The sequence below is a fragment of the Procambarus clarkii genome, chromosome 92 (assembly GCF_040958095.1).
Source record: "Procambarus clarkii isolate CNS0578487 chromosome 92, FALCON_Pclarkii_2.0, whole genome shotgun sequence".
NCBI classification, from domain to species: Eukaryota; Metazoa; Arthropoda; class Malacostraca; order Decapoda; family Cambaridae; genus Procambarus; species Procambarus clarkii.
The window spans coordinates 2,479,105-2,503,623 of NC_091241.1; the positions used below are offsets into that span (position 1 = coordinate 2,479,105).

Below are 24,519 nucleotides of genomic sequence, written 5' to 3' on the forward strand. Positions count from 1 at the left end.
CCAATTACGAAACCTGTAAATCTTTCCACAATCATACAAGCTCAGTTGCTCAGTTTACATTCATTAGCTCCGAAGCACTACGAGGTTGTGTATACCAACCATGGGGGTTGTGAGGTTTACAAACTCGTAAACTGCAATAAATGCCCACTAAGCCGGGGAAAGATGTACAGGCTTCGTAATTGGAGGCGTAAATACTTAATGAATCCGGTCCGGGTCCGGTAAGTGGTAGTGTAAATATTTAAGGGCTAGTACTATTATATTCACATGGAAACATTGTATTTTGAGCACAGTTCCGTTCACAATAAGGTACAGTGAATGAACACTCCCATGGTAACAAAATAGGGGGAACAAAGTGTCCCATGGTATCAAAATAGAGGGAACAAAGTGTCCCATGGTAACAAAATAGGGGGAACAAAGTGTCCCATGGTAACAAAATAGGGGAAACAGAGTCCCATGGTAACAAAATAGGGGAAACAGAGTCCCATGGTAACAAAATAGGGGAAACAAAGTGTCCCATGGTAACAAAATAGGGGAAACAAAGTGTCCCATGGTAACAAAATAGGGGAAACAGAGTCCCATGGTAACAAAATAGGGGGAACAGAGTCCCATGGTAACAAAATAGGGGAAACAGAGTCCCATGGTAACAAAATAGGGGTAACAAAGTGTCCCATAGTAACAAAATAGGGGGAACAGTCCCATGGTAACAAAATAGGGGTAACGAAGTGTCCCATGGTAACAAAATAGGGGGAACAGAGTCCCATGGTAACAAAATAGGGGGAACAGAGTCCCATGGTAACAAAATAGGGGAAACAAAGTGTCCCATGGTAACAAAATAGGGGGAACAGAGTCCCATGGTAACAAAATAGGGGGAACAGAGTCCCATGGTAACAAAATAGGGGAAACAAAGTGTCCCATGGTAACAAAATAGGGGGAACATAGTCCCATGGTAACAAAATAGGGGGAACAGAGTCCCATGGTAACAAAATAGGGGAAACAAAGTGTCCCATGGTAACAAAATAGGGGGAACATAGTCCCATGGTAACAAAATAGGGGGAACAGAGTCCCATGGTAACAAAATAGGGGGAACAGTGTCCCATGGTAACAAAATAGGGGAACAAAGTGTCCCATGGTAACAAAATAGGGGAACAAAGTGTCCCATGGTAACAAAATAGGGGAACAAAGTGTCCCATGGTAACAAAATAGGGGGAACAGAGTCCCATGGTAACAAAATAGGGGGAACAGAGTCCCATGGTAACAAAATAGGGGGAACAGAGTCCCATGGTAACAAAATAGGGGAACAAAGTGTCCCATGGTAACAAAATAGGGGAACAAAGTGTCCCATGGCAACAAAATAGGGGGAACAGAGTCCCATGGTAACAAAATAGGGGGAACAGAGTCCCATGGTAACAAAATAGGGGGAACAGAGTCCCATGGTAACAAAATAGGGGAAACAAAGTGTCCCATGGTAACAAAATAGGGGGAACAGAGTCCCATGGTAACAAAATAGGGGGAACAGAGTCCCATGGTAACAAAATAGGGGAAACAAAGTGTCCCATGGTAACAAAATAGGGGGAACAGAGTCCCATGGTAACAAAATAGGGGGAACAGAGTCCCATGGTAACAAAATAGGGGAAACAAAGTGTCCCATGGTAACAAAATAGGGGGAACAGAGTCCCATGGTAACAAAATAGGGGGAACAGAGTCCCATGGTAACAAAATAGGGGAAACAAAGTGTCCCATGGTAACAAAATAGGGGGAACAGAGTCCCATGGTAACAAAATAGGGGGAACAGAGTCCCATGGTAACAAAATAGGGGAAACAAAGTGTCCCATGGTAACAAAATAGGGGGAACATAGTCCCATGGAAACAAAATAGGGGGAACAGAGTCCCATGGTAACAAAATAGGGGAACAAAGTGTCCCATGGTAACAAAATAGGGGAACAAAGTGTCCCATGGTAACAAAATAGGGGTAACAAAGTGTCCCATGGTAACAAAATAGGGGAAAGGACATATCAGGACAGCCAAAGGGGAATGAAGCTGTGCGTAATAGCAATATTGGAGACAACTTTCACACGCTCGGTAATTACTGGACAACACTACGTTAGTAGCGAGACAATATTATTGTGACACACTTTCAGTGTAGTCTGATGAGAGCGCCGCCAGGGAGAGCCACCACTGGTGCTGTGGCCCCCACGGACACTGGTGCTGTGGCCCCCACGGACACTGGTGCTGTGGCCCCCACGGACACTGGTGCTGTGGCCCCCACGGACACTGGTGCTGTGGCCCCCACGGACACTGGTGCTGTGGCCCCCACGGACACTGGTGCTGTGGCCCCCACGGACACTGGTGCTGTGGGCCCCACGGACACTGGTGCTGTGGCCCCCACGGACACTGGTGCTGTGGCCCCCACGGACACTGGTGGCTCCCGGGGCGGGACCACGGACGATAGTGGGTAAGGTGGGGCAGGGGAAGGGGCGGGGCCACGGACGGGAGGAGGTGTGGTGTGGTGGAGGCGGGGAGGTGCCAGGGGTGGGAGTGGGGGGGGGTGCCAGGGAGGCGGGGAGATGCCAGGGGTGGGGGGGAGGGCCAGACTCACCTTGCCGGCACGTTAAGGCGGCCAGATGCACCTCTCCCAGCACCACCGGCGGTATACAGGAGCCGGATAGTGGCAGCCGGCTGGCATACATGACACTCTCAGAGATGTATGGTGTATTACTGCAGTACCCGGCTGTTGTGTGTGTATGGTAGGGGAGAGGGTGTGGGGGGGGGAGGGCGTGGTGGTGGGGGAGAGGGTGTGGGGGTGGGAGAGAGGGCGTGGGGGTGGGAGAGAGGGCGTGGGGGTGGGAGAGAGGTCGTGGGGGTGGGATAGAGGGCGTGGTGGTGGGGGAGAGGGCGTGGGGATGAGGGTGGGGGTGGGGGAGAGGGCGTGGGGGTGGGGGAGAGGGCGTGGGGGTGGGAGAGAGGGCGTGGTGGTGGGGGAGAGGGCGTGGGGGTGGGAGAGAAGGCGTGGTGGTGGGGGAGAGGGCGTGGGGGTGGGAGAGAGGGTGTGGGGGTGGGGGAGGGGGTGAGGGTGGGGGTGAGGGCGCGGTGGTGGGAGAGCGGGCGTGGGGGTGGGGGAGAGGGCGTGGTGGTGGGGGAGAGGGCGTGGAGGTGGGAGAGAGGGCGTGGGGGTGGGGGAGAGGGTGAGGGTGGGGGTGAGGGCGCGGTGGTGGGAGAGAGGGCGTGGGGGAGAGGGCGTGGGGGTGGGAGAGAGGGCGTGGGGGTGGGTGAGAGGGCGTGGGGGGTGGGAGAGAGGGCGTGGGGGAGAGGGCGTGGGGGTGGGAAAGAGGGCGTGGTGGTGGGGGAGAGGGCGTGGGGGTGGGAGAGAGGGCGTGGGGGTGGGAGAGGGGGTGAGGGCACGGTGGTGGGAGAGAGGGCGTGGGGGTGGGGGAGAGGGCGTGGGGGTGGGAAAGAGGGCGTGGTGGTGGGGGAGAGGGCGTGGGGGTGGGAGAGAGGGCGTGGGGGTGGGGGAGAGAGCGTGGGGGTAGGGGAGAGGGCGTGGTGGTAGGAGAGAGGGCGTGGGGGTGAGGGTGGGGGAGAGGGCGTGGGGGTGGGGGAGAGGGCGTGGGGGTGGGGGAGAGGGCGAGGTGGTGGGGGAGAGGGCGTGGTGGTAGGAGAGAGGGCGTGGGGATGAGGGTGGGAGAGAGGGCGTGGGGGTGGGGGAGAGGGCGTGGGGGTGGGGGAGAGGGCGTGGTGGTAGGAGAGAGGGCGTGGGGGTGAGGGTGGGGGAGAGGGCGTGGGGGTGGGGGAGAGGGCGTGGGGGTGGGGGAGAGGGCGAGGTGGTGGGGGAGAGGGCGTGGGGTGGGAGAGAGGGCGTGGGAGTGAGGGTGGGGAGAGGGCGTGGTGGTGGGGGAGAGGGCGTGGTGGTGGGGGAGAGGGCGTGGGGGTGGGGGTGAGGCCGCGGTGGTGCGAGAGAGGGTGTCGGGGTGGGGGAGAGGGCGTGGGGGTGGGGGTGGGGGTGAGGGCGCGGTGGTGGGAGAGAGGGCGTGGGGGTGGGGGAGAGGGCGTGGTTGTGGGGGAGAGGGCGTGGTGGTGGGGGAGAGGGCGTGGTGGTAGGAGAGAGGGCGTGGGGGTGGGGGAGAGGGCGTGGTGGTGGGGGAGAGGGCGTGGTGGTGGGGGAGAGGGCGTGGGGGTGGAGAAGAGGGCGTGTTGGTGGTGGGGGAGAGGGCGTGGTGGTGGGGGAGAGGGCGTGGTGGTGGGGGAGAGGGCGTGGGGGTGGGAGAGAGGGCGTTGGGGTGAGGGAGAGGGCGTGGGGGTGGGGGTGAGGGCGCGGTGGTGGGAGAGAGGGCGTCGGGGTGGGGGAGAGGGCGTGGGGGTGGGGGTGAGGGCGCGGTAGTCGGAGAGAGGGCGTGGGGGTGGAGGAGAGGGCGTGGTTGTGGTGGAGAGGGCGTGGTGGTGGAGGAGAGGGCGTGGTGGTAGGAGTGAGGGCGTGGGGGTGGGGGAGAGGGCGTGGTGGTGGGGAAGAGGGCGTGGTGGTGGGGGAGAGGGCGTGCGGGTGGAGAAGAGGGCGTGGTGGTGGTGGGGGAGAGGGCGTGGTGGTGGGAGAGAGGGCGTGGTGGTGGGGGAGAGGGCGTGGTGGGACAGAGGGCGTGGTGGTGGGGGAGAGGGCGTGGGGGGTGGGGGAGAGGGCGTGGGAGGTGGGGGAGAGGGCGTGGGGGTGGAGGAGAGGGCGTGGTGGTGGGGCAGAGGGCGTGGGGGTGGGGGAGAAGGCGTGGGGGTGGAAGAGAGGGCGTGGGGGTGGAGGAGAGGGCGTGGTGGTGGGAGAGAGGGCGTGGGGGTGGAGGAGAGGGCGTGGTGGTGGGGGAGAGGGCTTGGGGGTGGGGGAGAGGGCGTGGGGGTGCGGGTGGGGGAGAGGGCGTGATGGTGGGAGAGAGGGCGTGGGGGTGGAGGAGAGGGCGTGGTGGTGGGGGAGAGGGCGTGGTGGTGGGGAGCGGGGTGGGGGGAGAGGGCGTGGTGGTGGGGGAGAGGGCGTGGGGGTGGAGGAGAGTGCGTGGTGGTGGGAGAGAGGGCGTGGTGGTGGGGGAGAGGGCGTGGTGGTGGAGGAGAGGGCGTGGTGGTGGGGCGTGGGGTGGGGGAGAGGGCGTGGTGGTGGAGGAGAGGGCGTGGTGGTGGGGCGTGGGGTGGGGGAGAGGGCGTGGTGGTGGGGGAGAGGGCGTGGGGGTGGAGGAGAGGGCGTGGGGGTGGAGGAGAGGGCGTGGTGGTGGGAGAGAGGGCGTGGTGGTGGGGGAGAGGGCGTGGGGGTGGAGGAGAGGGCGTGGTGGTGGGAGAGAGGGCGTGGTAGTGGAGGAGAGGGCGTGGTGGTGGGGGAGAGAGCGTGGTGGTGGGAGAGAGGCCGTCGTGGTGGAGGAGAGGGCGTGGTGGTAGGAGTGAGGGCGTGGGGGTGGGGGAGAGGGCGTGGTGGTGGGGAAGAGGGCGTGGTGGTGGGGGAGAGGGCGTGCGGGTGGAGAAGAGGGCGTGGTGGTGGTGGGGGAGAGGGCGTGGTGGTGGGAGAGAGGGCGTGGTGGTGGGGGAGAGGGCGTGGTGGGACAGAGGGCGTGGTGGTGGGGGAGAGGGCGTGGGGGGTGGGGGAGAGGGCGTGGGAGGTGGGGGAGAGGGCGTGGGAGGTGGGGGAGAGGGCGTGGGGGTGGAGGAGAGGGCGTGGTGGTGGGGGAGAGGGCGTGGGGGTGGGGGAGAAGGCGTGGGGGTGGAAGAGAGGGCGTGGGGGTGGAGGAGAGGGCGTGGTGGTGGGAGAGAGGGCGTGGGGGTGGAGGAGAGGGCGTGGTGGTGGGGGAGAGGGCTTGGGGGTGGGGGAGAGGGCGTGGGGGTGCGGGTGGGGGAGAGGGCGTGATGGTGGGGGAGAGGGCGTGATGGTGGGAGAGAGGGCGTGGGGGTGGAGGAGAGGGCGTGGTGGTGGGGGAGAGGGCGTGGTGGTGGGGAGCGGGGTGGGGGGAGAGGGCGTGGTGGTGGGGGAGAGGGCGTGGGGGTGGAGGAGAGTGCGTGGTGGTGGGAGAGAGGGCGTGGTGGTGGGGGAGAGGGCGTGGTGGTGGAGGAGAGGGCGTGGTGGTGGGGCGTGGGGTGGGGGAGAGGGCGTGGTGGTGGAGGAGAGGGCGTGGTGGTGGGGCGTGGGGTGGGGGAGAGGGCGTGGTGGTGGGGGAGAGGGCGTGGGGGTGGAGGAGAGGGCGTGGGGGTGGAGGAGAGGGCGTGGTGGTGGGAGAGAGGGCGTGGTGGTGGGGGAGAGGGCGTGGGGGTGGAGGAGAGGGCGTGGTGGTGGGAGAGAGGGCGTGGTAGTGGAGGAGAGGGCGTGGTGGTGGGGGAGAGAGCGTGGTGGTGGGAGAGAGGCCGTCGTGGTGGAGGAGAGGGCGTGGTGGTGGGAGAGAGGGCGTGGGGTGTGGGAGAGGGCGTGGGGGTGGGGGAGAGGGCGTGGAGGTGGGGGAGAGGGCGTGGGGGTGGGGGAGAGGGCGTGGGGTTGGGGAGAGGGCGTGGGGTGTGGGAGAGGGCGTGGGGGTGGGGGAGAGGGCGTGGAAGTGGGGGAGAGGGCGTGGGGTGGGGGAGAGAGCGTGGTGGTGGAGGAGAGGGCGTGGGGGTCGGGGAGAGGGCGTGGGGGTGGGCGAGAGAGCGTGGTGGTGGGGGAGAGGGCGTGGTGGTGGGAGAGAGGGCGTGGTGGTGGGGGAGAGGGCGTGGTGGTGGGAGAGAGGGCGTGGTGGTGGGAGAGAGGGCGTGGTGGTGGGGGAGAGGGCGTGGTGGTGGGAGAGAGGGCGTGGTGGTGGGGAGAGGGCGTGGTGGTGGAGGAGAGGGCGTGGTGGTGGGGGAGAGGGCGTGGTGGTGGGAGAGAGGGCGTGGTGGTGGGGGAGAGGGCGTGGTGGTGGAGGAGAGGGCGTGGTGGTGGGGGAGAGGGCGTGGTGGTGGGGGAGAGGGCGTGGGGGTGGTGGGGAGGGCGTGGTGGTAGGAGAGAGGGCGTGGTAGGAGAGAGGGCGGAGGCCCACACAAAGCCTGGGGTAGCGGTGTTGGGCGTGTGTGTGTGCGTGTGTGTATGTTCACGTGTGTGTGTGTGTGTGTGTGCGTGTAGGGAGGAGGAGGCAAGGTAGTGCGCAAGTGGTGATGTGGGCGGGGTAGAGGGCGTGTCCCCGGCGGGTCCTCGCTCCACGCCAACCCTCCTCCCTCTCCCTCCCACTCTCCCTCACTCACTCACTCACTCACTCACTCGCCGCCCGGCCCCGCGCACGCCTCCTCACTGTGCCAGCGCCTCACAAGGATACCGTATCGTAGCTGGCCTGGTTCACGGTGAACTGTGTATACCTTCAGGGAAAGTGTGTGTGCGTCACATACACACACACACACACACACACACACACACACACAACACAACACACACACACAACACACACACACACACTCACAGACACACACGCCCACGCCTGCACGCCCACGCCCAGGTCAAGGGGGGTAGACAGGTGAGCCAAAAGCCAGCTCCCACTCCCTCAGACGGGAGGAATCAGTGGCTCAGTAGTGTGTTGGTAACACCTGGAACACCTGGAGTGTTGACTCTCTTCAGCAACACTGCAACAAGGCCACTCCACTCTATGCAATACTAGCCAGCCGCCCCAAGGTAAGTCAACTCTTCAGTCAACTCCCGTCCAACTCCCGTCACGGTGCTTGACAGCGGGTTGACAGCTGGTCATGACTGCCTTAACGGTCAGTTTCTCAACGTCATTATAGAACATTCTGGTATAAATGGCTCTTTAGGAACTCTCACAGCTGCTCTGACTCTCTCCCCAAGAGTCACACAGATAACCTGCGCAACAGTTTTAATAAACAAAGAACAAAGGGAATGGCTTAATTTGCATCGCCGGTTCTGCCATTTACAACACACACACACACACACACACACACACACACACACACACACACACACACACACACACACACAAGAGCCAGAGGTGTTTGTGTCGCGAGCAACGTGCTGAAGGACTCTTGCACTAGAGCACCCGGCCACCAAGGATCACTATCTGTCCTCGTCCTTCCTCCTCCAGACCCTCACTGTGCAACAAGTGAATTGCAACGACGCAACAGGATGCACAAACCCCTCCTTCCCCCCCCGCTCCCCGACCTTCTTCCCCTCCCTCCCCGCCGCCTGACCTGACCCGCCGCAGGTCACAACCCTGAACTAGCCCCCAGGGAGCGGTGCTGGGGGCGGCTGGGCCCCAGAGAATGAGAGGGCGGGAACACAGCGGGTGGGGGGCCGTGAAAAGTGAGGTTGAAGTGGAAACATCGTTAGCCACTAACGGTCAGTGTTGGCTTTTCATTGATTTTGGGTGGAACCCCGGGTGTAGCCGCGTAATGGTTGGGTGGAACCCCGGGTGTAGCCGCGTAATGGTTGGGTGGAACCCCGGGTGTAGCCGCGTAATGGTTGGGTAGAACCCCGCGTGTAGCCGCGTAATGGTTGGGTGGAACCCCGGGTGTAGCCGCGTAATGGTTGGGTGGAACCCCGCGTGTAGCCGCGTAATGGTTGGGTGGAACCCCGGGTGTAGCCGCGTAATGGTTGGGTGGAACCCCGCGTGTAGCCGCGTAATGGTTGGGTAGAACCCCGCGTGTAGCCGCGTAATGGTTGGGTGGAACCCCGCGTGTAGCCGCGTAATGGTTGGGTGGAACCCCGGGTGTAGCCGCGTAATGGTTGGGTGGAACCCCGGGTGTAGCCGCGTAATGGTTGGGTGGAACCCCGGGTGTAGCCGCGTAATGGTTGGGTGGAACCCCGGGTGTAGCCGCGTAATGGTTGGGTGGAACCCCGCGTGTAGCCGCGTAATGGTTGGGTGGAACCCCGCGTGTAGCCGCGTAATGGTTGGGTGGAACCCCGCGTGTAGCCGCGTAATGGTTGGGTGGAACCCCGCGTGTAGCCGCGTAATGGTTGGGTGGAACAGTTCCCTCACAGGCCAGAGCTTTTCTGTACCACTCACCAGACAAAGAAAGGTAGATGTTAAGTCACTTAAGACGGACTGATGGTGGGAGAGCGACCATGGGGGCCGTCAGGTGGGGGATGGTGGGGAGGGCGACCATGGGACCCGTCAGGTGGGGGATGGTGGGGAGGGCGACCATGGGACCCGTCAGGTGGGGGATGGTGGGGAGGGCGACCATGGGACCCGTCAGGTGGGGGATGGTGGGGAGGGCGACCATGGGACCCGTCAGGTGGGGGATGGTGGGGAGGGCGACCATGGGACCCGTCAGGTGGGGGATGGTGGGGAGGGCGACCATGGGACCCGTCAGGTGGGGGATGGTGGGGAGGGCGACCATGGGACCCGTCAGGTGGGGGATGGTGGGGAGGGCGACCATGGGACCCGTCAGGTGGGGGATGGTGGGGAGGGCGACCATGGGACCCGTCAGGTGGGGGATGGTGGGGAGGGCGACCATGGGACCCGTCAGGTGGGGGATGGTGGGGAGGGCGACCATGGGACCCGTCAGGTGGGGGATGGTGGGGAGGGCGACCATGGGACCCGTCAGGTGGGGGATGGTGGGGAGGGCGACCATGGGACCCGTCAGGTGGGGGATGGTGGGGAGGGCGACCATGGGACCCGTCAGGTGGGGGATGGTGGGGAGGGCGACCATGGGACCCGTCAGGTGGGGGATGGTGGGGAGGGCGACCATGGGACCCGTCAGGTGGGGGATGGTGGGGAGGGCGACCATGGGACCCGTCAGGTGGGGGATGGTGGGGAGGGCGACCATGGGACCCGTCAGGTGGGGGATGGTGGGGAGGGCGACCATGGGACCCGTCAGGTGGGGGATGGTGGGGAGGGCGACCATGGGACCCGTCAGGTGGGGGATGGTGGGGAGGGCGACCAGGGGACCCGTCGGGCGAGGGGCTCTCGGATACCCTCCAGCTCTTGATTGCTGGCGATGTGGGTGTCCCGGTGGATGTGCGGTGCCATTAGCAGTGTCCTGAGGCACCATTCCTGGCCCTGGCACTCTCACTCACTCTCACTCACTCACCCCCACTCACCCCCCACCTCCCCACCTCGTACCGTTCAATAACTCATGACTGGGAATGAACAGTGGCTGAACAAAGAAAGCCGATAACGTAATAATGTTTACGCAAGTCCTCCTCCGTTCCATCCTTCCCTCGCGGTGTTCTACTCGTCTACTTCTACCTGCACGATTGAGCCTCAGCTCCTGGCTCCCGCCTTTCTAGTAGCCGGATGGCTATGACTTCTAAAGTCTGTTCCTTAAGACTCCATTTTCCTAATAAATTTACTCTGAAATTATTTTTCAATATCTTTTTCACGCAAAAGTAATTTTGGTAAGAACCTCGGTATATATATCTTTATTTTTTTTAAATTGTCTTAAGTGAATTTTGAGAGGGGGAGAAGTTACAGGATCGCTGCATACTCTAGGACACGTCTCACGTAGGTAGTGTAGAGTGTTCTGTTTGTTTGCGAATGTTGTTAAGAATGTTCTGATATTAGCCATTGTCGAGTATGTTACTGGCGATATCTTAGGTCCTATATTACCTCCGCTGCGTCCTATATATCTACTCTGGGTGGTATGTCTACTCCTCGAAGTGCTACATCTACTTTAAGTAGTATGTCTACTCCTCTAGGTGATATATGTACTTTTAAGTGCTATGTCTTTTCTAGGTCGTATGTCTACTCTAGGTGTTAAGTCTACTATATCTACTCTATGTGCTATGTCTACTCCTCTAGGAGCTATATCTACGTTTCTGGATGTTGTCACCTGCATATTGTGTCTACTCTTCTGTATGTTGTGTCTACTCTCCTGTATGGTGTGTCTACTCTCCTGTATGGTGTGTCTACTCTCCTGTATGGTGTGTCTACTCCTGCATATTGTGTCTACTCTCCTGCATATTGTGTCTACTCTCCTGTATGTTGTGTCTACTCTCCTGTATGGTGTCTACTCTCCTGCATATTGTGTCTACTCTCCTGTATGTTGTGTCTACTCTCCTGTATGGTGTCTACTCTCCTGCATATTGTGTCTACTCTTCTGTATGTTGTGTCTACTCTCCTGTATGGTGTGTCTACTCTCCTGTATGGTGTGTCTACTCTCCTGTATGGTGTGTCTACTCTCCTGTATGGTGTGTCTACTCTCCTGCATATTGTGTCTACTCTCCTGTATGTTGTGTCTACTCTCCTGCATATTGTGTCTACTCTCCTGTATGTTGTGTCTACTCTCCTGTATGGTGTGTCTACTCTCCTGTATGGTGTGTCTACTCTCCTGTATGGTGTGTCTACTCTCCTGCATATTGTGTCTACTCTCCTGTATGTTGTGTCTACTCTCCTGCATATTGTGTCTACTCTCCTGTATGTTGTGTCTACTCTCCTGTATGGTGTGTCTACTCTCCTGTATGGTGTGTCTACTCTCCTGTATGGTGTGTCTACTCTCCTGCATATGGTGTCTACTCTCCTGTATGTTGTGTCTACTCTCCTGCATATTGTGTCTACTCTCCTGTATGTTGTGTCTACTCTCCTGTATGGTGTGTCTACTCTCCTGTATGTTGTGTCTACTCTCCTGTATGGTGTGTCTACTCTCCTGTATGGTGTGTCTACTCTCCTGTATGGTGTGTCTACTCTCCTGTATGTTGTGTCTACTCTCCTGTATGGTGTGTCTACTCTCCTGTATGGTGTGTCTACTCTCCTGTATGGTGTGTCTACTCTCCTGTATGGTGTGTCTACTCTCCTGTATGGTGTGTCTACTCTCCTGCATATTGTGTCTACTCTCCTGTATGGTGTCTACTCTCCTGCATATTGTGTCTACTCTCCTGTATGGTGTCTACTCTCCTGCATATTGTGTCTACTCTCCTGTATGGTGTCTACTCTCCTGCATATTGTGTCTACTCTCCTGTATGGTGTCTACTCTCCTGCATATTGTGTCTACTCTTCTGTATGTTGTGTCTACTCTCCTGTATGGTGTGTCTACTCTCCTGCATATTGTGTCTACTCTCCTGTATGTTGTGTCTACTCTCCGGCATATTGTGTCTACTCTCCTGTATGTTGTGTCTACTCTCCTGTATGGTGTGTCTACTCTCCTGTATGGTATGTCTACTCTCCCGTATGGTGTGTCTACTCTCCTGTATGTTGTGTCTACTCTCCTGTATGGTATGTCTACTCTCCTGTATGGTGTGTCTACTCTCCTGTATGTTGTGTCTACTCTCCTGTATGTTGTGTCTACTCTCCTGTATGTTGTGTCTACTCTCCTGCATATTGTGTCTACTCTCCTGTATGTTGTGTCTACTCTCCTGTATGGTGTGTCTACTCTCCTGTATGGTGTGTCTACTCCTGCATATTGTGTCTACTCTCCTGTATGGTGTGTTGGAGGCATTATACAGGTGGCGGCATTATACAGGTGTCGGCATTATACATCTGGCGGCATTATACAGGTGGTGGCATTATACAGGTGGTGGCATTATACAGGTGGCGGCATTATACAACTGGCGGCATTATACAGGTGGTGGCATTATACAGGTGGTGGCATTATACAGGTGGCGGCATTATACAGATGGCGGCATTATACAGGTGGCGGCATTATACAGGTGGCGGCATTATACAGGTGGTGGTATTATACAGGTGGTGGCATTATACAGGTGGCGGCATTATACAGGTGGCGGCATTATACAGGTGGCGGCATTATACAGGTGGAGGCATTATACATGTGGCGGCATTATACAGGTGGCGGCATTATACAAGTTGCGACATTATACAGGTGGCGGCATTATACAAGTGGCGGCATTATACAGGTGGCGGCATTATACAGGTGGCGGCATTATACAGGTGGCGGCATTATACAGGTGGAGGCATTATACAAGTGGCGGCATTATACAGGTGGCAGCATATACAAGTGGCAGCATTATACAAGTGGCGGCATTATACAGGTGACGGCATTATACAAGTGGCGGCATTATACAGGTGACGGCATTATACAGGTGGCGGCATTATACAGGTAGCGGCATTATACAGGTGGCGGCATTATACAGGTGGCATTATACAGGTGGTGGCATTATACAGGTGGCGGCATTATACAGGTGGCGGCATTATACAAGTGGCGGCATTATACAGGTGGCGGCGGCATTATACAAGTGGCGGCATTATACAAGTGGCAGCATTATACAAGTGGCGGCATTATACAAGTGGCGGCATTATACAGGTGGCGGCATTATACAAGTGGCAGCATTATACAAGTGGCGGCATTATACAAGTGGCGGCATTATACAAGTGGCGGCATTATACAAGTGGCGGCATTATACAGGTGGCGGCATTATACAAGTGGCGGCATTATACAGGTGGCGGCATTATACAAGTGGCGGCATTATACAGGTGGCGGCATTATACAAGTGGCAGCATTATACAAGTGGCGGCATTATACAAGTGGCAGCATTATACAGGTGGCGGCATTATACAGGTGGCGGCATTATACAAGTGGCAGCATTATACAAGTGGCGGCATTATACAAGTGGCGGCATTATACAGGTGGCGGCATTATACAAGTGGCGGCATTATACTGGTGGCGGAATTATACAAGTGGCGGCATTATACAGGTGGAGGCATTATACAAGTGGCGGCATTATACAAGTGGCGGCATTATACAAGTGGCGGCATTATACAAGTGGCGGCATTATACAGGTGGAGGCATTATACAAGTGGCAGCATTATACAAGTGGCGGCATTATACAAGTGGCGGCATTATACAAGTGGCGGCATTATACAAGTGGCGGCATTATACAGGTGGCAGCATTATACAAGTGGCGGCATTATACAGGTGGAGGCATTATACAAGTGGCGGCATTATACAAGTGCCGGCATTATACAGGTGGCGGCATTATACAAGTGGCGGCATTATACAAGTGGCAGCATTATACAAGTGCCGGCATTATACAGGTGGTGGCGTTATACAAGTGCCGGCATTATACAGGTGGCGGCATTATACAGGTGGAGGCATTATACAAGTGGCGGCATTATACAAGTGGCGGCATCATACAAGTGGCAGCATTATACAGGTGGCGGCATTATACAAGTGGCGGCATTATACAAGTGGCGGCATTATACAGGTGGTGGCATTATACAAGTGGCGGCATTATACAAGTGGCGGCATTATACAAGTGGCAGCATTATACAAGTGGCGGCATTATACAAGTGGCGGCATTATACAAGTGGCAGCATTATACAGGTGGCGGCATTATACAAGTGGCGGCATTATACAAGTGGCGGCATTATACAGGTGGTGGCATTATACAGTGGGTGGCATTATACAGGTGGCGGCATTATACAGGTGGCGGCATTATACAGGTGGTGGCATTATACAGGTGGCGGCATTATACAGGTGGCGGCATTATACAAGTGGCGGCATTATACAGGTGGCGGCGGCATTATACAAGTGGCGGCATTATACAAGTGGCAGCATTATACAAGTGGCGGCATTATACAAGTGGCGGCATTATACAGGTGGCGGCATTATACAAGTGGCAGCATTATACAAGTGGCGGCATTATACAAGTGGCGGCATTATACAAGTGGCGGCATTATACAAGTGGCGGCATTATACAGGTGGCGGCATTATACAAGTGGCGGCATTATACAGGTGGCGGCATTATACAAGTGGCGGCATTATACAGGTGGCGGCATTATACAAGTGGCAGCATTATACAAGTGGCGGCATTATACAAGTGGCAGCATTATACAGGTGGCGGCATTATACAGGTGGCGGCATTATACAAGTGGCAGCATTATACAAGTGGCGGCATTATACAAGTGGCGGCATTATACAGGTGGCGGCATTATACAAGTGGCGGCATTATACAAGTGGCGGCATTATACAGGTGGGGGCATTATACAGGTGGCGGCATTATACAGGTGGCGGCATTATACAAGTGGCGGCATTATACAAGTGGCGGCAGTATACAAGTGGCGGCATTATACAGGTGGCGGCATTATACAGGTGGCGGCATTATACAAGTGGCGGCATTATACAAGTGGCGGCATTATACAAGTGGCGGCATTATACAAGTGGCGGCATTATACAGGTGGCGGCATTATACAAGTGGCGGCATTATACAAGTGGCAGCATTATACAGGTGGCGGCATTATACAAGTGGCGGCATTATACAGGTGGCGGCATTATACAGGTGGCGGCATTATACAAGTGGCGGCATTATACAGATGGCGGCATTATACAAGTGGCGGCATTATACAAGTGGCGGCATTATACAAGTGGCGGCATTATACAGGTGGTGGCATTATACAGGTGGCGGCATTATACAGGTGGCGGCATTATACAGGTGGCGGCATTATACAAGTGGCGGCATTATACAGGTGGCGGCATTGTACAGGTGTCGGCATTATACAGGTGGCGGCATTATACAAGTGGCGGCATTATACAGGTGGCGGCATTATACAAGTGGCGGCATTATACAGGTAGTGGCATTATACAAGTGGCGGCATTATACAAGTGGCAGCATTATACAAGTGGCGGCATTATACAAGTGGCGGCATTATACAAGTGGCAGCATTATACAAGTGGCGGCATTATACAAGTGGCAGCATTATACAAGTGGCGGCATTATGCAAGTGGCGGCATTATACAGGTGGCGGCATTATACAAGTGGCAGCATTATGCAAGTGGCGGCATTATACAAGTGGCAGCATTATACAAGTGGCGGCATTATACAAGTGGCGGCATTATACAAGTGGCAGCATTATACAAGTGGCGGCATTATACAAGTGGCAGCATTATACAAGTGGCGGCATTATACAAGTGGCAGCATTATACAAGTGGCAGCATTATACAAGTGGCGGCATTATACAAGTGGCGGCATTATACAAGTGGCAGCATTATACAAGTGGCGGCATTATACAAGTGGCAGCATTATACAAGTGGCGGCATTATACAAGTGGCAGCATTATACAAGTGGCGGCATTATACAAGTGGCGGCATTATACAAGTGGCAGCATTATACAAGTGGCGGCATTATACAAGTGGCAGCATTATACAAGTGGCAGCGTTATACAAGTGGCGGCATTATACAAGTGGCGGCATTATACAAGTGGCAGCATTATACAAGTGGCGGCATTATACAAGTGGCGGCATTATACAGGTGGCGGCATTATACAAGTGGCAGCATTATACAAGTGGCGGCATTATACAGGTGGCGGCATTATACAAGTGGCAGCATTATACAAGTGGCGGCATTATACAGGTGGCGGCATTATACAAGTGGCAGCATTATACAGGTGGCGGCATTATACAGGTGGCGGCATTATACAGGTGGCGGCATTATACAAGTGGCGGCGTTATACAAGTGGCGGCATTATACAGGTGGCGGCATTATACAAGTGGCAGCATTATACAAGTGGCGGCATTATACAACTGGCAGCATTATACAAGTGGCGGCATTATACAGGTGGCGGCATTATACAAGTGGCGGCATTATACAAGTGGCAGCATTATACAACTGGCAGCATTATACAAGTGGCGGCGTTATACAAGTGGCGGCATTATACAAGTGGCAGCATTATACAACTGGCAGCATTATACAAGTGGCGGCATTATACAAGTGGCGGCATTATACAAGTGGCGGCATTATACAAGTGGCAGCATTATACAACTGGCAGCATTATACAAGTGGCGGCGTTATACAAGTGGCGGCATTATACAAGTGGCGGCATTATACAACTGGCAGCATTATACAAGTGGCAGCATTATACAACTGGCAGCATTATACAAGTGGCGGCGTTATACAAGTGGCGGCATTATACAAGTGGCGGCATTATACAACTGGCAGCATTATACAAGTGGCAGCATTATACAACTGGCAGCATTATACAAGTGGCGGCATTATACAAGTGGCGGCATTATACAAGTGGCAGCATTATACAACTGGCAGCATTATACAAGTGGCGGCGTTATACAAGTGGCGGCATTATACAGGTGGCGGCATTATACAAGTGGCAGCATTATACAAGTGGCGGCATTATACAACTGGCAGCATTATACAAGTGGCGGCATTATACAGGTGGCGGCATTATACAAGTGGCAGCATTATACAAGTGGCAGCATTATACAAGTGGCAGCATTATACAAGTGGCAGCATTATACAAGTGGCGGCATTATACAAGTGGCGGCATTATACAGGTGGCGGCATTATACAAGTGGCGGCATTATACAAGTGGCGGCATTATACAAGTGGCGGCGTTATACAAGTGGCGGCATTATACAGGTGGCGGCATTATACAAGTGGCAGCATTATACAAGTGGCGGCATTATACAAGTGGCGGCATTATACAGGTGGCGGCATTATACAAGTGGCAGCATTATACAAGTGGCGGCATTATACAAGTGGCGGCATTATACAGGTGGCGGCATTATACAAGTGGCAGCATTATACAAGTGGCGGCATTATACAGGTGGCGGCATTATACAAGTGGCAGCATTATACAAGTGGCGGCATTATACAGGTGGCGGCATTATACAAGTGACAGCATTATACAAGTGGCAGCATTATACAAGTGGCGGCATTATACAAGTGGCGGCATTATACAGGTGGCGGCATTATACAAGTGGCAGCATTATACAAGTGGCGGCATTATACAGGTGGCGGCATTATACAAGTGGCAGCATTATACAAGTGGCGGCATTATACAGGTGGCGGCATTATACAAGTGGCGGCATTATACAAGTGGCAGCATTATACAAGTGGCAGCATTATACAAGTGGCAGCATTATACAAGTGGCGGCATTATACAAGTGGCGGCATTATACAAGTGGCGGCATTATACAGATGGCGGCATTATACAAGTGGCGGCATTATACAAGTGGCAGCATTATACAAGTGGCAGCATTATACAAGTGGCGGCATTATACAAGTGGCGGCATTATACAGATGGCGGCATTATACAAGTGGCGGCATTATACAGATGGCGGCATTATACAAGTGGCAGCATTATACAAGTGGCAGCATTAGCAACAATCAATAGTGGGCTCCCCTCATTACCTAAAAAAAAACGGAGACAAGAAAATCAATTGTTTAAAAATAGTCTTGGTGGTGTTGGTGGGAGACTTCCTACCTGTAAACTGACCAGAGATTAAGTTTAGCGAGGGGCTGCCCTTGGTGAAGGGCTGCCCTTGGTGAAGGGCTGCCCCTTGGTGAAGGGCTGCCCTTGGTGAAGGGCTGCCCTTGGTGAGGGGCTGCCCCTTGGTGAAGGGCTGCCCTTGGTGAGGGGCTGCCCCTTGGTGAAGGGCTGCCCTTGGTGAAGGGCTGCCCTTGGTGAAGGGCTGCCCTTGGTGAAGGGCTGCCCTTGGTGAGGGGCTGCCCTTGGTGAAGGGCTGCCCTTGGTGAAGAGCTGGTCTTGGTGAAGGGCTACCCTTGGTGAAGGGCTGCCCTTGGTGAGGGGCTGCCCCTTGGTGAAGGGCTGGTCTTGGTGAAGGGCTGCCCTTGGTGAAGGGCTGGTCTTGGTGAAGGGCTGCCCTTGGTGAGGGGCTGCCCCTTGGTGAAGGGCTGCCCTTGGTGAAGGGCTGCCCTTGGTGAAGGGCTGCCCTTGGTGAAGGGCTGCCCTTGGTGAGGGGCTGCCCCTTGGTGAAGGGCTGCCCTTGGTGAAGGGCTGCCCTTGGTGAAGGGCTGCCCTTGGTGAAGGGCTGCCCTTGGTGAGGGGCTGCCCTTGGTGAAGGGCTGCCCTTGGTGAAGGGCTGCCCTTGGTGAGGGGCTGCCCTTGGTGAAGGGCTGCCCTTGGTGAAGGGCTGCCCTTGGTGAAGGGCTGCCCTTGGTGAAGGGCTGCCCTTGGTGAAGGGCTGCCCTTGGTGAGGGGCTGCCCCTTGGTGAAGGGCTGCCCCTTGGTGAAGGGCTGCCCTTGGTGAAGGGCTGCCCCTTGGTGAAGGGCTGCCCTTGGTGAAGGGCTGCCCTTGGTGAAGGGCTGCCCTTGGTGAGGGGCTGCCCTTTGGTGAAGGGCTGCCCTTGGTGAGGGGCTGCCCCTTGGTGAAGGGCTGCCCTTGGTGAAGGGCTGCCCTTGGTGAGGGGCTGCCCTTTGGTGAAGGGCTGCCCTTGGTGAGGGGCTGCCCCTTGGTGAAGGGCTGGTCTTGGTGAAGGGCTGCCCTTGGTGAAGGGCTGGTCTTGGTGAAGGGCTGCCCTTGGTGAAGAGCTGGTCTTGGTGAAGGGCTACCCTTGGTGAAGGGCTGCCCTTGGTGAGGGGCTGCCCCTTGGTGAAGGGCTGGTCTTGGTGAAGGGCTGCCCTTGGTGAAGGGCTGGTCTTGGTGAAGGGCTGCCCTTGGTGAAGGGCTGGTCTTGGTGAAGGGCTGCCCTTGGTGAAGGGCTGGTCTTGGTGAAGGGCTGCCCTTGGTGAAGGGCTGGTCTTGGTGAAGGGCAGGTCTTGGTGAAGGGCTGCCCTTGGTGAAGGGCTGCCCTGGTGAAGGGCTTCCTTTGGTGAAGGGCTGCCCTTGGTGAAGGGCTGCCCATGGTGAAGGGCTGCCCCTTGGTGAAGGGCTGCCCTTGGTGAAGGGCTGCCCTTGGTGAAGGGCTGATCTTGGTGAAGGGCTGCCCTTGGTGAAGGGCTGCCCTGGTGAAGGGCTGACCTTGGTGAAGGGCTGCCCTGGTGAAGGGCTGCCTTTGGTGAAGGGCTGCCCTAGGTGAGGGGCTGCCCTTGGTGAAGGCCTGGTCTTGGTGAAGGGCTGCCCTTTGTGAAGGGCTGCCCTTGGTGAAGGGCTGGTCTTGGTGAAGGGCTGCCCTTGGTGAAGGGCTGGTCTTGGTGAAGGGCTGCCCTTGGTGAAGGGCTGGTCTTGGTGAAGGGCTGCCCTTGGTGAAGGGCTGCCCTTGGTGAAGGGCTGCCCTTGGTGAAGGGCTGGTCTTGGTGAAGGGCTGCCCTTGGTGAAGGGCTGCCCTTGGTGAAGGGCTGGTCTTGGTGAAGGGCTGGTCTTGGTGAAGGGCTGGTTTTGGTGAAGGGCTGCCCTTTTTGAAGGGCTGGTCTTGGTGAAGGGCTGGTCTTGGTGAAGGGCTGGTCTTGGTGAAGGGCTGCCCTTGGTGAAGGGCTGGTCCTGGTGAAGGGCTGGTCTTGATGAAGGGCTGCCCTTGGTGAAGGGCTGGTCTTGGTGAAGGGCTGGTCTTGGTGAAGGGCTGGTCTTGATGAAGGGCTGGTCTTGGTGAAGGGCTGGTCTTGATGAAGGGCTTCCCTTGGTGAAGGGCTGGTCTTGATGAAGGGCTGCCCTTGGTGAAGGGCTGGTCTTGGTGAAGGGCTGGTCTTGGTGAAGGGCTGCCCTTGGTGAAGGGCTGGTCTTGATGAAGGGCTGCCCTTGGTTAAGGGCTGGTCTTGGTGAAGGGCTGGTCTTGATGAAGGGCTGGTCTTGGTGAAGGGCTGGTCTTGGTGAAGGGCTGGTCTTGGTGAAGGGCTGCCCTGGTGAAGGGCTGCCCTTGGTGAAGGGCTGCCCTTAGTGAAGGGCTGGTCTTGATGAAGGGCTGCCCTTGGTGAAGGGCTGGTCTTGGTGAAGGGCTGGTCTTGATGAAGGGCTGCCCTTGGTGAAGGGCTGGTCTTGGTGAAGGGCTGGTCATGATGAAGGGCTGGTCTTGGTGAAGGGCTGGTCTTGGTGAAGGGCTGGTCTTGGTGAAGGGCTGCCCTTAGTGAAGGGCTGGTCTTGGTGAAGGGCTGGTCTTGGTGAAGGGCTGGTCTTGGTGAAGGGCTGCCCTTGGTGAAGGGCTGGTCTTGGTGAAGGGCTGGTCTTGGTGAAGGGCTGCCCTTAGTGAAGGGCTGGTCTTGGTGAAGGGCTGCCCTTAGTGAAGGGCTGGTCTTGGTGAAGGGCTGGTCTTGATGAAGGGCTGCCCTTGGTGAAGGGCTGGTCTTGGCGAAGGGCTGGTCTTGATGAAGGGCTGGTCTTGGTGAAGGGCTGCCCTGGTGAAGGGCTGCCCTTGGTGAAGGGCTGCCCTTAGTGAAGGGCTGGTCTTGATGAAGGGCTGCCCTTGGTGAAGGGCTGGTCTTGGTGAAGGGCTGGTCTTGATGAAGGGCTGCCCTTGGTGAAGGGCTGGTCTTGATGAAGGGCTGGTCTTGGTGAAGGGCTGGTCTTGGTGAAGGGCTGCCCTGGTGAAGGGCTGCCCTGGTGAAGGGCTGCCCTGGTGAAGGGCTGCCCTGGTGAAGGGCTGCCCTTGGTGAAGGGCTGCCCTGGTGAAGGGCTGCCCTGGTGAAGGGCTGCCCTTCACCACCAGTAGAACGTAAATCCCTTACCTAACCTAGCCTAAATATGCATAATATGTTAATAATAATTTATATATGAGAAAATTCCTGTTTTGAACAAACAACATTATAAAATTGATGAATGCGTCTGTGGGGTCGACCGCTGGATGTAATGGACTTGAGTCGAGGACGGGTTGGTTGTGAGTCGTGTTTAAACCGTTTTCTATTCCTAAACAGCTGGTTTGGCGGGTGGATGGAATGGACTTTGGGTCCTTGTTTATGAGGACGGGCTGAATCCAGCGGCCGATAAAATTGATGAATGCGTCTTTGGGGTCGACCGCTGGAAGGGCGAGTATTGCCTGAGGACCCCTTGGTGTAGACTCTTCATGCATACACCATGGGGGAGGGGGGAGGGGGGGAGTGGGAAGGGGATGGATTACCGGCCATTTGGCAACTATGAGGGCGAGCTATGGAGGGTTATTAAGGCCACCACAAGAGTATACCAACCAGTATACTCACTTTAGCTCTTAGTATAACCTATGACTAAAGTAAACTCGTGTATAATGAACTGGGCGTATACCTTTTTATTATATACCTTCATGAAGCAAAAGATGTGGAGCCGAAGTTGTGTGGTTGTGGTGGCAACCGGTTTAGGTATCTTCATGGAAATATATTTATGATTAAGAGTCGTGAAGGTAGTTATAGAGTCCAGCACTTCGAGGCGACACCAGGAGCCAGATTCACGAAAGCACTTATGACCGTGTACATCTTTCCTCAATCTTTGACGGATTTGGTTACATTTATTAAACAGTTTACAAGCATGAAAAACTTGTCAATCAACTGTTGTTATTGTTATAAACAGCCTCCTGGTGCTTCGCAGCTCATTAACTGTTTAATTATTGTAAACAAAGCCGCCAAATATTGTGAAAAGATGTACAGGTTCGTAAGTGCTTTCGTGAATCTGGCCCCAGACCCCCAAAAGAGCCATTCACAAATGTTAACGAACTGTGTATTAAAGACCCGCACTTTCGTTTATGTAAATTAACTGTATTTGTTTTAGAATTGTTTGTATAGATTGACTAAGGAATAGGTCAGGTGTTTTGGTGGTGTTGGTGTTTGTAGTACGTGGGTGAAGCATTTACAGCGTTGTCGTTCGAACAATGGTCGTCGGTGAAGTAGTTTTCGAGACATGTTCGAACGTCATCAATTGTGAATTGCAACCCGTCCTCATCCAGGCCGTCCTCATCCAGGCCGTCCTCATCCAGGCCGTCCTCATCCAGGCCGTCCTCATCCAGGCCGTCCTCATCCAGGCCGTCCTCATCCAGGCCGTCCTCATCCAGTTCGTCCTCATCCAGGCCGTCCTCATCCAGGCCGTCCTCATCCAGGCCGTCCTCATCCAGGCCGTCCTCATCCAGTTCGTCCTCATCCAGGCCGTCCTCATCCAGGCCGTCCTCATCCAGCCCGTCCTCATCCAGCCCGTCCTCATCCAGCCCGTCCTCATCCAGGCCGTCCTCATAAACAAAGGCCAAAGTCCATTCCATGCACCCGCCAAACCCGCTGTTTATATGAGTCCGGTTTACACACGACTCACAACTGCTGACGTTCGAACACTTCCGGAACAAGTGCTTCACTGACGACTGGTGTTCGAACCACAACGCTGTAAATGCTTCACCCACGTACTACAAATACAAATAATCGCCAACAGAACCTAAACACCTAACCTAACCTATGACTAACTATCAGCAGAACGTTGACAATGGTTTGTGCAGACTAGAGGCGGCAGCTTCGCCTCAGGTAACTGCCTCCTGACGGCAAATAGAATAGTCACTACCCAACCACTTGGGCTGGACGGTAGAGCGACGGTCTCGCTTCATGCAGGTCGGCGTTCAATCCCCGATCGTCCAATTGGTTGGGCACCATTCCTTTCCCCCCCCCCCCCCCCGGCCCATCCCAAATCCTGATCTGGACCCCTTCCCACTGCTATATAGTCGCAATGGTTTGGCGCGCTCTCCTGATAGTTCCCTTCCCCCCCCCCCTTTCTGGGAGGTATCTTGAGGTTATCTTGAGATGATTTCGTGGCTTTAGTGTCCCCATGGCCCGGTTCTCGACCAGGCCTCCACCCCCAGGAAGCAGCCCGTGACAGCTGACTAACACCCAGGTACCTATTTTACTGCTAGGTAACAGGGGCATAGGGTGAAAGAAACGTATATAATATTAATTCTTCAACTAATCATCATTATGCAAATAACAGTTCATGCAACATGGTAAAAACTGGTGATATATAGATTACACCGATGCTACTGGTGGCGGCCCGAGGCTGTAGCCAGCGCCCTAATCTGGCCGTGATTGTATGTGCTCAGCCAATCCTTAAACACTTGACCAAATCTTGTTATTCCGGCAGCTTACGGCCTGTTTGTGATTGGAAAACACTGTAGAGGCAACGCGCTCTGTCTAATGAAGGGTTTACATTCTGAACAGAATTTTGGGTTTGACGGAAAACTCCATTTATTAAAGAACTCTTAAGTTATTCTTAACTTGAAACTTAGAACTTATTCTTAAGTTGTTGCTTGCTATTGTGTCATATTCTTTGAACTTTGGCACGAGTATATTTTGGACAACATATGTTGTTGAATACGATGGAGAGGGTTGATACCTGGTTGATACCTGGTTGATGGGGTTCTGGGAGTTGTTCTACTCCCCAAGCCCGGCCCGAGGCCAGGCTTGACTTGTGAGAGTTTGGTCCACCAGGCTGTTGCTTGGAGCGGCCCGCAGCAGGCCCACATACCCACCACAGCCCGGTTGGTCCGGCACTCCTTGGAGGAAACAATCTAGTTCCCTCTTGAAGATGTCCACGGTTGTTCCTGTAATTCCTGTAATTGTTCCGCGGTTAGATCAATGACTCTACGACTAATCCTGCTCTATATGTCTTATGTTGCTCTACGATGCACCAGGTAGAATGCGATGCACTGCTACCTGTGGCAGGTGTAGAGTGAGAGGAGGTTCTGTCTTGGTGTAGAGGTTAATATGGTGCACCTTGACTGGCTGTTAATGGATGAGTGTTTGGTGTGTAGTGCTTTGGCCATGTCTAATCTTCTAGTTTCATTTATCTGTCGATTATTTAATGTGTTGGTCAGGAACATTGGTGACGGTTGTGTGCTGGAAACAATGTTGTTATATATAATTCACATGAAAATATCAATCAGATATTCACCAAACACGTTCACAAAATATCAGAGACCTTTGACCTTCGCAGCTCCAATCATTGTGACCTTTTTGAAAAGTCCCCCGTGGAATATAAAGGTATTCTACTCACACCTGTACCTTAATGGCTTGGCTGTGTTCTCAGGCGACTTGAATTAAC

The 24,519-nt window shown here is 55.4% G+C and overlaps 2 protein-coding genes across 6 annotated transcripts in view; one reads left to right on the forward strand and one right to left on the reverse strand.

Moving 5' to 3' along the window:
- The first annotated feature begins 7,197 nt into the window (after nt 1–7,197).
- Nucleotides 7,198–24,519, forward strand: part of LOC123775176 (chondroadherin) — a 277,038-nt gene continuing 259,716 nt past the window's right edge. For 3 of the 5 annotated variants that reach the window (XM_069319125.1, XM_069319126.1, XM_069319128.1), the window contains exon 1: nt 7,199–7,624. The gene's annotated coding sequence lies outside the window, so the exon portion shown is untranslated. Of the gene's footprint in view, nt 7,625–24,519 lie in introns of all 5 variants that reach the window. The other 2 variants (XM_069319124.1, XM_069319127.1) reach the window with 1 other exon arrangement.
- The window catches only part of LOC138359612 (nascent polypeptide-associated complex subunit alpha, muscle-specific form-like), a 73,735-nt gene continuing 57,533 nt past the window's right edge, over nt 8,318–24,519 (reverse strand). The window contains exons 2-5 of the mRNA XM_069319018.1: nt 22,284–22,669; nt 20,454–21,162; nt 18,075–20,403; nt 8,318–8,937 (exon numbers count right to left, since the gene is read on the reverse strand). Coding sequence (XP_069175119.1) covers nt 8,318–8,937; nt 18,075–20,403; nt 20,454–21,162; nt 22,284–22,669 — 4,044 coding nt within the window. The remainder of the gene's footprint in view (nt 8,938–18,074; nt 20,404–20,453; nt 21,163–22,283; nt 22,670–24,519) is intronic.